Source organism: Corythoichthys intestinalis, chromosome 18 (assembly GCF_030265065.1).
Source record: "Corythoichthys intestinalis isolate RoL2023-P3 chromosome 18, ASM3026506v1, whole genome shotgun sequence".
Taxonomy (NCBI): domain Eukaryota; kingdom Metazoa; phylum Chordata; class Actinopteri; order Syngnathiformes; family Syngnathidae; genus Corythoichthys; species Corythoichthys intestinalis.
In genome coordinates, this window is record NC_080412.1 from 12679274 (window position 1) to 12692470 (window position 13197).

The 13197-nt window shown below is 39.4% G+C and overlaps 1 protein-coding gene across 5 annotated transcripts in view; it reads right to left on the minus strand.

Annotated features, from left to right (window-relative positions):
* Positions 1-13197, minus strand: part of LOC130906457 (serine/threonine-protein kinase DCLK1-like) — a 69070-nt gene that overhangs the window by 21653 nt on the left and 34220 nt on the right. For 2 of the 5 annotated variants that reach the window (XM_057820824.1, XM_057820823.1), the window contains 2 exons: positions 5029-5126; positions 2475-2548 (listed from right to left, as the gene is read on the minus strand). In XM_057820824.1, coding sequence (XP_057676807.1) covers positions 2475-2548; positions 5029-5126 — 172 coding nt within the window. Of the gene's footprint in view, positions 1-2474; positions 2549-5028; positions 5127-5703; positions 6130-13197 lie in introns of those variants that run through there. The other 3 variants (XM_057820828.1, XM_057820827.1, XM_057820826.1) reach the window with 3 other exon arrangements.

Here is a 13197-nt window from a genome sequence, read left to right on the forward strand (position 1 = left end):
CTGCACAGTGGAGTGATATTTTTTTCCACCGGCGTGTTTATCTCGTAGCCAGCAGAAAGTAACCACAGTTTATATTGTTCCCTGTTCTTCATAGGGAATTTGTGGAAACTTCGATTTCCCCATTTCTTTTGTCTGCTTCCACAGCCTCGAAATGCACATTTCACCATGTTATTGTTCTTCAGTCAAGACTCAGTAGACTGATGCTGCATTCGAGGAAGGTGGGAAGTCGGAATTTTCCACCCTCCGACCAGAAAAAAATATCATTCGAATGCCACTCGAACTGGGAGGCCCTACTCGCGATTTCAGAAAAAAAAAAAATGCCGACTTCACGAGTTGCTTCAATCTGACGTCACTCGACAAAATGGCGCTGCCCGTCCAAAAGGAGACCGTCAATAGTAAAACTAAAGAAGACAATTTACAATGTGTGCTATTCACCTTAGCCTTAGTTTTCCTCCACTATTTGATCGCTTATCAGAAGGCAGGTTTGCTGAAGGTCAAAATGTCTTTTGATGGCCAAAATAAAAAACAGCTTGTCGTGATCAGCAATCTTGCTGTTAACATTCGCTTGGAATGCTTTGAGGTCGCAACTGGTACCATCCGAGTTGCATAATAACTTCCAACTTCCCACCTTCCTCGAATGCAGCATCAGCACGAGTGGCCGAAGCACTGTAGAATCAAATGAATTACGGCAGTTGGGTGTGACATTTTGAATTTATTTGACTATGCTAGATCTGTTGTTGACATGCTAGGATGGGACCACTGACTCGCGCTAGCTTAGCTCTTGCAACCCCTTTTGGTGCCCTAAACTGAAAAGTCTGAAAACCCCAATTCTAACCTCCAAAATCAGAACAACAACAAAAATTATTGTGTTTTTATAGCAAATCACTGTACACGCCTTTGTATTAATGTTTTGAATAAAGTCCATTCACATTAAAAGAAAATCTATGTTTGCATAGAAACGGCAATATGGACCAGTATATGTACATGCTTTACTGAAGTGACTTAACATAAATCAGTATCACATAATTATATTAGGGCTGTCAAAATTATCGCGTTAACGGACGGTAATTAATTTTTTAAATTAATCACGTTAAAATATTTGACGCAATTAACGCACATGCCCCGCTTGGATTAAAATGAAAGCACAGTGTCAAGTCCACTTGTTACTTGTGTTTTTTTTGGTGTTTTGTCGCCCTCTGCTGGTGCGACTGATTTTATGGGTTTCAGCACCATGAGCATTGTGTAATTATTGATATCAACAATGGCGAAGTTTATTTTTTGATTGAAAATTTTACAAATTTTATTAAAACGAAAACATTAAGAGGGGTTTTAATATAAAATTTCTATAACTTGTACTAACATTTATCTTTTAAGAACTACAAGTCTTTCTATCCATGGATCGCTTTAACAGAATGTTAATGTTAATGCCATCTTGTTGATTTATTGTTATAATAAACAAATACAGTACTTATGTACAGTATGTTGAATGTATATATCAGTCTTGTGTCTTATCTTTCCGTCCAACAATAATTTACAGAAAAATATGGCATATTCTATAGATGGTTTGAATTGTGATTAATTAATTTTTAAGCTGTGATTAACTCGATTAAAAATTTTAATCGTTTTACAGCCCTAAATTATATTACATCTAGTTGGAAGTGGATACAATTGTAAGAGATAAAATATGTAAAGCCTCATATTTTAAATAACTTATAGAGAAAGGCGAATGAAAGCTGTCTATTCAGTGTGTTTTGCCTACTTGTTTGGTGTTTTGTCTTAACGGTGGCTTCTTAAAATAAAAAAACTTGTGATGCCCTTTAACCCCAACGCACTTTGTGTCACTTGCGTATACGATGCTTGCACTGACGAAAAAATGGCTGACAAGTAATCACATCCATCCTAATGGTTTAACAGCAAGCATTACACATTGAGTTTTTTATATGAACCACATTAACGGTTCACTTCTTGTTGATACTGGTAAACTCCTGTTCATTTTGTGTCACGTTTCCTATTTATTTTGGGACACTTCCTGTTGAGTCTGGGCGTTTGTGGGTCATTTCCTGTTGATTTGCGGCAATTTCCATGAGAAATAAATTAATGCAGTTTTTCTTTTTAATTCATCGTATTTAACTCTTTCAGTGCCATTGACTACGATAGACGACCAATTATGTGTAGCTTTTCATTCATCTGCTGTGAAATTCATTTTGTCTGTCAAGAATAGACATCCAATCCATTTGAACTGAAGGGCTGACAGCGAACGAAAATTAATTCATGATCATTTTTGGAGTCAAAAAGGTGAATTCTTGGTCGAAAATGGGAAGGTGAAGAATTTAATATGTTGCAATAGGAATTATGTGATTTATATGAAAAAGGAATTGGGCGGATGTGAAGCTGAAATGTTGAATTGAATGCATGCATGCATGCATGCATGCATTTCACTGCATTCCAACAATAAGGTTCTTGTCTAGTTGTACCTCAGTATGCTCTCTGTTGCCCCGTGTGGCTGCACGGAGTACTGCTTCCTCTGAGCTTCCACAGTGGAGGACAACTGCAGAAGAACATCTCCATTAACTCTTTCAGTGCCATTGACGATGCTAGACGTCCAATCATGTGGAACTTTACAACTTTCTGCTGTGAATTTAAATGAGTTTGTCACTTGTCCATCCAATCCATTTGAACTGCGAGGGCTGCCAGCAAATGAACGTATGTTCATTCGCTGTCAGAGCCTCCGAGTTGAAAAGGGTTGAGCGTCTATCGCCGTCAATGGCAGCCGGTGAGTTAACTGAGTTCCCTATAAAGGGTTAAGTGTATTTTAAGATGTGTGATTGTGCGTATGCTGCTTTATTTTTGTATGTGAATGTATTTCTCATAAGTTGAGTTCTCTTATATGATTTGACTTGAATGTGCATGTGTGATTGCTTTTAATCTGAAATCAGTTCCCACCAAAATTGTGTCGTACCCTGTGTGTTTGTGTGTATGTGTGTGTGTGTGTGTGTGTGTGTGTGTGAGACAGACAGAAAAACAAAAAACATGAAATGAAACACATGACAAACAATTGCAAATGAAGTGATAATTTAATGACAACGGACAAATGGAAAGGAAAACATGGAAAACAATAATAAAACTCGAAGATGACATAATTCAACATGCAAATACAGATGATTTTATGACTTTTCCCAAATGTGCGTCGACAAAATGTAATGACAAATACACATCAACCCTCTCACACACATACACAACATAAAATATGAGTCATGGCATCCGCACACCCAATACGGCGAGAACGAGGAGCCAACAGCATCTTGTTCCCGTGATTTATGGCCGCCGCCCGTGTTTTTCACACTTAATGGAGCAAGCAGACGCTGAGCGACCTCGGAGCGACGCTCGCAAATCCGCTCGGAATTTGGATGAGATGTCGGAGCGTCGCTGCAAACAGGCGAGGCGGCTCCGATTCATAAAAATGGGTCACTCCAGCGCCGCATGTATAAAACATGACACTGTGTAAATGGCTGCTTCATTTGTGACGTCAATTACAATAGAAGAAACAACTACGTCTTCATGAGCTCCATTTGGTATACAATTAATAAGTCATTGACACAAGTATATCCCATAAAAAATGTTAAGTTTTGATGAACATTGTCACATGATTGATGATAGATTTATGCTCCACGACTGCTTTATGGCACCCTTAAGAAAACCATTCATCATTGTACCTTTTCCTCTTTTAACAAAAAATAACACTTTGATGTATGTGTACAGTTTATGGGTTAAAAATGCCATTCAGCCTTGGAGCTCATAAATCCTGGTTTTGCTTTTATTGAAGGTACCATTAAGCATATTACGGTTTGACCTCAGTTTACAACTTTGTTGGTTTGCCATAAATCAATCATACAAAGGTGGAATCAGGCTTTTGGTTTATGACCTTTGGTATATTTACGGCATAGAAAGAAAGTCATTCATCACATCATTTGATGACAATAGGTCATAAAATCCAGGGGTACATCCCTTGGCGGTTTCATTGAGGAAGCAAGTGATGGGTGATGGTGCTGGATTTATGACCATGTTTGGTGCCATAAATCAGAGGACATAAATCAGTTGTAAATTGGTAGTTGGATCACATTCTTTGTATTGTGTTTGATATTGACACCAGAAGGTAAAAAAAATCCATGCCATTGACAGTGATAGACGTACAGTTCATTTTGACTGATTTCTACCAGCCCTCCCAGTCAAAATGGATTGGACGTTTATCACCATCACTGTTACTGAAATGTAATCCCACACTGCCAGCTAAACTGAAATAGTGAGAGGATTTTTAACATTTTCTTATGCGTGACCTACAACTTGTTAATACGTATGTCATGCAAAACATGCTCCCAACCAATAGATACAAAACACTAAACCTCATCTTGACATAACAAATTGTACAAATTAGCACAAGTAGAAGTTTCAACTAACAGAGGCCCCATCTGGGAACACAATTTGATTGACCACTACAAAAAAAAACAAAATCAGGAAAACATTCCTTAGACGCATAGACTTCATACACCGGGACGTCGCCTTAAAATGAAGTCAGCCTGTGCTCAACTTAATCTCTATCCTGTTAACATAGTGTTATTTAGTCACAGTATATCAGTGATTTACTGTTCTAGCTATTCAAATGTGTACTAAGTGGGTGTGCGGTTAAACACGAAGCTATGAAAAGGAAAAACTTGAACTGAATAATTAATGTCAAGTCTTGATGTTTTTGTATATATTACACAATATAGCCCTAAATCAACAAAACAATCCAAAGGGTTAATGTATGTTTTTTTTTTTTTTTAAATATATAATAACACAATAAAAAATATATATGCTAGTTTCCGACTTGCATGTTGTTAAAAAATAAAAATAAAAATATTAAAAAATCAAAAATGGCATCCCCTGATCCAAACCCCACAGGGGATCATTCACTGTCAGCCTTCTCAGTCAAAATGGATTGGACGTCTATGGTCATCAATGCGCTAATTGGCATTCTCGTTGCTTCCTTACCCGGCGTCGTTGGTTGAAGCTGGCTGGGCTGGTCGGGGAGGGGCAGGGAGACTTCGCCGTCTGTGGCGGGGACAGCTGACTGGCGGGCGTCCCGTTCACTGGAGGGAAAAGTGGAGAGAAATTGGAACGAGAGGGCATGAGGCGGGCACGTGTCAAACCCCGCTCGGCCTGCTGGGAGATTTTCCAATGTATGATCGTGTTTCAGTGCCTTTGAATTCATCCATCTTAACTATTGCTTTTGTTAGTTTATAACTCGTAGACATCCATCCATTTGAACTGGGAGGGTGGCTGCGAATGAACATTCTCTGCCATCCTCCCAGTTGAAAAGGATAGGTCGCCTATCACCGTCAATGGCAGCCTATGAGTCAAAATCCTAACACTATAGCCACAACCGAAGCACACAACTTTGTGTGCATAATTCACCAGCAGCCATCCACAGCGGACGAAAATAGATGTTACACAACACACAATTTCATCATCATGGACCATCATCATCATCCTTGTAAGAAAACACAACAACCTCATCCATTGATAAAACACACACACACACATAGACAGATTGTTACACAACACGTCTAGCTGTCTTCATCGTCCAAATCGTCGCAGTTAATCTTGGCAGTACCCTCAATCGCGCGCACAAATACGTCTATAACCTCCATATAATGAATTCCCTACCTTCCTCCCCTGGCATGATGAAGATGAAAAGCACAGTGCGGATGGACGAGGAGGAAGAGAAGCAGCTGCCTGGCTACTAAAGTGTTGAATGGGAAGACGTTGGCTGTGCTGTACTACACTAGCGGGCACAAAGGCAGGAGAGAGCGAGCGAGAGAGAGCGAGATGCGATACGCTTGCGCATACCATGACGCGCTCCCGGTCTGGAGAGAGGAAGTGAGAATGGATGGAGTGGGGGTGACCATAAATCACTGCTAAAATGAATTACTTTCGCATTTGTTGACAAATGCACATTTGACAAATGTCAATTGTGAACTAAAGGGAGCAGGACAGAGGGGAAAAAAGCAAGATGTATGCGAGTGAATGATGTCATAGCAAAGCTGACTGGTGAATATTTTTAACCCTTTATAGAGCAAGTGACTAGTCATAAGGACCTGGTGTCCACATACAGTGGGGAAAATAAGTATTTAGTCAACCACCAATTGCGCAAGTTCTCCTACTTGAAAAGATTAGAGAGGCCTGTAATTGTCAACATGGGTAAACCTCAACCATGAGAGACAGAATGTGGAAAAAAAACAGAAAATCATATTGTTTGATTTTTAAAGAATTTATTTCCAAATTAGAGTGAAAAACAAGTATTTGGTCACCTACAAACAAGCAAGATTTCTGGCTGTCAAAGAGGTCTAACTTCTTCTAACGAGGCTCCACTCGTTACCTGTATTAATGGCACCTGTTTTAACTCATTATCGGTATAAAAGACACCTGTCCACAATCTGAGCCAGTCACACTCCAACTCCACTATGGCCAAGTCCAAAGAGCTGTCGAAGGACACCAGAGACAAAATTGTCGACCTGCACCAGGCTGGGAAGACTGAATCTGCAATAGGTAAAATGCTTGGTGTAAAGAAATGAACTGTGGGAGCAATTATTAGAAAATGGGAAGACATACAAGACCACTGATAATCTCCCTCGATCTGGGGCGCCATGCGTCAAAATGATAAGAACGGTGAGCAAAAATCCCAGAACCACACGGGGGGACCACAGTAACAAAGGTTACTATCAGTAACACAATGTGCCGCCAGGGACTCAAATCCTGCACTGCCAGACGTGTCCACCTGCTGAAGCCAGTACACGTCCAGGCCCGTCTGCGGTTCGCTAGAGAGCATTTGGATGATACAGAAGATGATTGGGAGAATGTGTTATGGTCAGATGAAACCAAAATAGAAATTTTTGGTAGAAACACAGGTTCTCGTGTTTGGAGGAAAAAGAATACTCAATTGCATCAGATGAACACCATACCCACTGTGAAGCATGGGGGTGGAAACATCATGCTTTGGGGCTGTTTTTCTGCAAAGGGACCAGGACGACTTATCTGTGTAAAGAAAAGAATGAATGGGGCCGTTATCGAGAGATTTTGAGAGAAAATCTTCCATCAGCAAGTGCATTGAAGATGAGACATGGCTGGGTCTTTCAGCATGACAATGATCCCAAACACACAGCCAGTGCAAGCCAGGGCTTCGTAAGAAGATGTATTTTAAGGTCCTGGAGTGGCCTAGCCAGTCTCCAGATCTCAACCCCATAGAAAATCTGTGGAGGGAATGGAAAGTCCGTGTTGCCCAACGACAGCCTCAAAACATCACTGCTCTAGAGGATATCTGCATGGAAGAATGGGCCAAAATACCAAAAACAGTGTGTGAAAAGCTTGTGAAGAGTTACAGAAAACGTTTGGCCTCCGTTATTGCCAACAAAGGTTACATAAAAAAGTATTGAGATGAATTTTTGTATTGACCAAATACTTACTTTCCACCATGATTTGCAAATAAATCCTTTAAAAATCAAACAATGTGATTTTCTGTTTTTTTTCCCTCCACATTCTGTCTCTCATGGCTGCGGTTTACCCATGTTGACAATTACAGGCCTCTCTAATATTTTCAAGTGGGATAACTTGCAAAATTAGTAGTTGACTAAATACTTATTTGCCCCACTGTATGTTCTTTTTTCATTCCAGCATCTGATTGAGCTTGATGGGCGGGGTCATGCAACGCACCTGTGGCGCATTAGGAGCACGCTGTATTTAAGGACGCCTCTGTCTAACAGCTGTGTCGGACGATTGCCTTGCTTAATTGCTTGTGCGCGCAATCATATTCGTGCTCGCTGACATTCCTACGGTTGTATCCTAGATTGATCATTTTGATTTTTTGTGCTCTATTTTCTGTTGGACTTTGTGATCACTTAATTGTACTTTGTTATACTTGCGTAATTTTTGGCGTGCTCGCTTGGCTGTACTTTTTATTAAATACAAACTTATTCGCCATTTTAGGTCTCTGTGTCTGTGATTGAGATCCACACATATGGCTTGCTGTTCATTAAAATAATTGCAATTATTGAAGTTATTTTTTTAATGACCAAAAATAGTGACTTGCCCTAATAAAGGGTTGAAGGGCTGCTAAACTTTTGAATAGCTGTCCACTTTCATGAGCACTGTCACTGAAAGGGTTCAAATGGACAGAATGTCTATCACTGACAATAGCAGTTGAATGACGTACCGTATTTTTCAGACTATAAGCCGCTACTTTTTTCCCTCACTTTAAATCCTGCGGCTTATAGTCCAGTGCAGCTTATTTGTTGTTTTATTTGGGTTAATAGGTAACACTATTTGACAGCCACATAATAAGACTGACATTAGACTGTCATCATGATGACGTGACACTGTCATGGGCATTAATGAATGCTTATGAAAGATGTCATTAAGTGTCATCTGGCAAATTTTATCACCAAGTCCATTTATGTCCAGCTCGAATCTATTACATTCATTCAAAAGTGAGATACTTTGCCAAATGACACTAAATGACATCCGCTCCGCAAGCTCATGCAATGCTCATGACAGTGTCATGTCATAATTATGACCGTTTTATGACAGTCTTATGACGCCACTGTCAAATAAACTGTTACAGGTATCTTTTGGTGTAAATATCCCATAATGCAGTGAGGACAGCTGCAGCTTATAGTCCAGTGCAGCTTATCTATGAACAAATGTCGTTTTCGTGTCAAATTTAGTGGGTGGCAGCTTATAGTGAGGTGTGCCTTATAGTCTGAAAATTACGGTAATTTAATGCAAAACCACACAGAAAAGCTTTTTTTTTAAAAGGATTTTTCCAAAATATGTACAGTATCAGTCAGCATCTGCCAATGCTGCACAGAATTCTCAACTCTCATCAGCCTTCTTGAGCCGCCAGCCCCATCAGATGGTGTTGTGACTCACTCATATAACCTTTTCTCCCTTTCAATCCAGACACAACGATCTGCGAAAACGGACGTGTTTTTGAGCATTTGTTGCGCAAGCTGCGCCGAAACCACCAAGAGAACAATTGGTTACAAACGCTCATTGCTGAGACTTTCAAGGGTCGCACGTCGTCAACGACCAGTGATGTACTTTTCATGCCGGTGACTGCAGGATTGAGTCAGCAGACAGCGGCAGCAGTTTGTCGTTTTCCTCCCCTCTGGTTATCATTTCGATTCTTATTATGCAGACACACACACACACACGCTATACCCCAGCAAAGACTGTGTTTGCTCACACGTTTTTTCATGTTAATGAGCGGAAAAACACCAAAGCATAACAGCAGCAAGTGCAAACAACTGATAGGACACTAATAATATTAAAGTAAAAATCTTAATTATGTGACAATGTAAAAAATGACTGGCAATACTGCATGTGTGAATGGTTATTCATGGTTCATGGTTATTCATGTGTGTTGCACCGATACCAATTTTTTGGTTCCCAATACCAATTCCGAGGCCGATACTGTTCTGATGCCATATGTTTTTGAAAAGAAGTGTTCATTTATTAATACTAAATTATGGGATACTCACTTGAATGTAAAGTCACTGCTATCCTGGTTTGATCAGACACTGCTTTATTCATGGTGCTCGACGTCCAATCCAATTGAAGTGGGTGGGTTAGCATTCAACATTCATTCGCTGTTACCCTCCTACTTCAAATGGATGTATGTCTACTAGTGATAAACAGTGTTGTTAATCTTACTTTAAAAAAGTAATTAATTACAGTTACAAATTACTTCTCCATAAAAAGTAATTGCGTTAGTAACTCAGTTACCTGTATGTAAGAGTAATTAGTTACTTGGCAAAGTAACTGGTGATAATTTTTATGTTTTTTTTTCTCAAAACACCCCCCCCAAAAAAACAGGTCACACAATGTGAAGTTTAAAAGGTTTTTGGGACACTTGGCCCTCGCCCAGTTCTTTACCCTAAACTTAACTAGACACAGGGTTATTGCAGATATTGCGATAACTAGATAGTAACCTTTGCTATATGTGGAAGTCATTTAATGCTGTGGATCAACCGTAAAAGTTGTTAAAATTGCTCCCGTTATTGCATTAGTTCCCTTCTGTCTGTTTTCGACATGTGTTAGTTTTAAAACTGTTTCATCATTTAAAGATAGCTTTAAGTTTTGCCAATTTAGGAGCATTTTAGATAAAAAGTGACTTAGGTTCGCTAGGAAGGTTCTCTACAGGAGCCTTCCTGAGAAGTCTATTGCTTTAAGATGGCGGCTGTTTACGAACTTATCTAGTTCTTTATTACACATGTTGCTAATGGCGCCGTGTCTGTCATTTGCATCTGGTTCTGTATATATGTGATATCTACCGAAGCATCATGTGGGCGTAGTTGGTAGGCTATCAGCTACAATCATGTATTATTGGAGCCACCTAGCATAGTAGCTATCAGCTACAATCATGTATTATTGGAGCCACCTAGCATAGTGTTCGCGTGCTACGGCGTCACACTCCCTTACCTCCTCCCCACTCCTGCTCTGCTCTCTTATCTCCGTGACTCCGTCTTTTTCAGCCGTTTCTCGCGTCAGTCAACCAACATCGTAACGCATACATAATGGTAACGGCGTTGCCAAGATGAGAAAAGTAATTAATTAGATTACTCACTACTGAAGAATATAACACCGTTATATTCTAACGCCGTTATTAACAACACTGGTGATAAACTTCCGTATTGGCCCGAATATAAGACGGCCCTTATTATAAGACAACCCCCTCTTTTTCAAGACTCAAGTTTGAAAAAAGACTTTTTGAACACCAAATTATTTTTTATCTGAAACAAATGATTAAAACAATATATTTGAGAGAAAAAACATGTTATTTTGCCTCATTCAAATCTTAATATCATAATAACATTTAAATATGTAAACTAAAGTGCAATCACATTCGTAAATGAATGGCTTCTGGTTTATGAAAAGTAAATAAACCAATCTATTGTGATAAAACAAAAACAAAAAATGCAATAACTGCATTAACTATCAAAGTGATGTCTAACTGTAACTGTAGTCTTGAAACAAATCTGAATAAGGAAAAACATTGCAATAAAAAAATGCAAACTGGTCAAACTTGAGAGTAGCTGAGATCTGTCATGACAGAACATCGCTTCAATGATATCTGGCGCCATCCAGCATCGTGAATGGGGAGAGTAGCTGAAATCTGTCATAACAGAACATCACTTCAATGATATCTGGCGTCATCTAACGTCGTGAATGGGTATAATGTCTAGACCGCGAATATAAGACGACCCCCTCTTTTTCAATCTTATTTCAATGCAAAAAACACCGTCTTATATTCGGGCCAATACGGTAATTGGTGGGAGGGTGCATCTTGACTAGAGGATCAAATTTTATTTTTTATGTCATACGCTTCTATTGAAAGAGCTAGACATCCAATTTATTTGAATTAGGAGGGCTAGCAGTGAATAAACATCCTTCCTCTTCATATGAATTAGCTGTCTACTAGTGATAAATGATAGGACGTCTAACAATATTGAGGAAGGGCGGCAAGCGCTCTTTCTTTACAGCAGCGTGCGTAGCTGGCGGCCATCTCGGAAACTCGATCTCGAAAAAATACACCGACATGTTATTTCTTAGTTCTCCCCAATACGTATGACGTCATTTAAGTGCCGTATGGTTCCAGATACGAATACCAGTATTGGTATTGGTGCAGTACTAATCATAGGGAAGCCACACAAGGAAGAAAGAAAATAAACCTACGAGATAAAGTCAAAGTACAGTGGTACCTCTACATATGAATTTAATTCGTTCCAGGACTTGGTTTGTATGTCAAAATGGCCGTATGTCGAGCGGGATTTCCAAATTAAATTAAATTATAATTCGATTAATTTGTTTCACAGCCCAAGAACCTGTGCTAAATCCTTAATAACTACTGCAGGTACAATTACAAATAGCAATTACATAGAGCAAAATAGATAAATTATTAATACAAACCATAATACTAATACATTGGAAATAAAACATTTTTATTGCTACCTTAATTTATAGAGACTGGCGAATGGAGGTCGGAGTCGATGGCGGGTGGAGGTCTCTTTTATCATTAATCCTTATCAACAAAAGGCGTTACATCTCCTCCGAAATAGCGCTACGACATTTAGAGAGGATAGTCGTCCCTTAAGATGACGATTTTGACGGCTTCCATTGGCTTGAGGACCGTCGAGATTGTGAACATATTCCGGCCGTATTGTCGAGCTAGTTCACTGACGCACACATCATGCTCATTTTATTTATTTTTTAAAAATAATTTTATTCCTAATTTTAAAGGTAAATGTCTATTTCCTTTTTTTCAACAGCTGCACTAACATTCTTGGGACCTATGTTGATTTCTCGCACAAGAAAGTCTTGCGGGAAAACAACAAAATTGCAACACTGTCCTAAATCGTCGTATTTCGAGCATGTCGTCAAGAGACAAATGACGAGTCAAATTTGACATCGGATGTCGAAAGAATCGTATGTCGATGCGTTCGTATGTCGAGGTACCACAGTATCAGGAGTTTAAGGTCAAAGTCGTAATAATTAGTGGTGCAAATTGGTCTATTTATGTTGATAATGACATAAAATGTTGATGAAAAGTTTTGAACGGTTTGGCAATATATAGTACAGGTAGTCCCAGGGTTCCGAACAAGTTCCGTTCCTATGCTGGCAATGTAACCCGAATTTTCGCATATAGGACCCATAAATCTCAAAATAAATACACCCAAAAACGATGGAGGATACACTGCCCTCGGGTGGCAGCGCTGGGTCTGGCTGGAATGTCGCCTTGTGAGACTGAAGTGCAGACTCTAGACGTCTGACATGGATAAAGGATAGCTGTGCTCTGGTTTGACCCACATAAGGCTGTAAGTTGTTTCAGCTAATATTTGTTTGTGCATGCATTTGTAATTAAGTTTACAGCTCCAGTTTGTGGAGTTAAGTGTCAGGAATTTGCTATAAGAATTGAACAGACGTTAGTTTTCGTAGCACCTAAGCTTGCGGACTTTTGTTAGGCAAATTAGGCCAATTTATCTACTTAATTTCCATAATAATCAAACTAGATGGACGTTTGAACACCAATGTTTTTGTGTCATTTGTTTTATTGTTAAAACGCGTGTCGTTATGAACGTAAGTGTACATACGTGTGGTTCAGCTTTA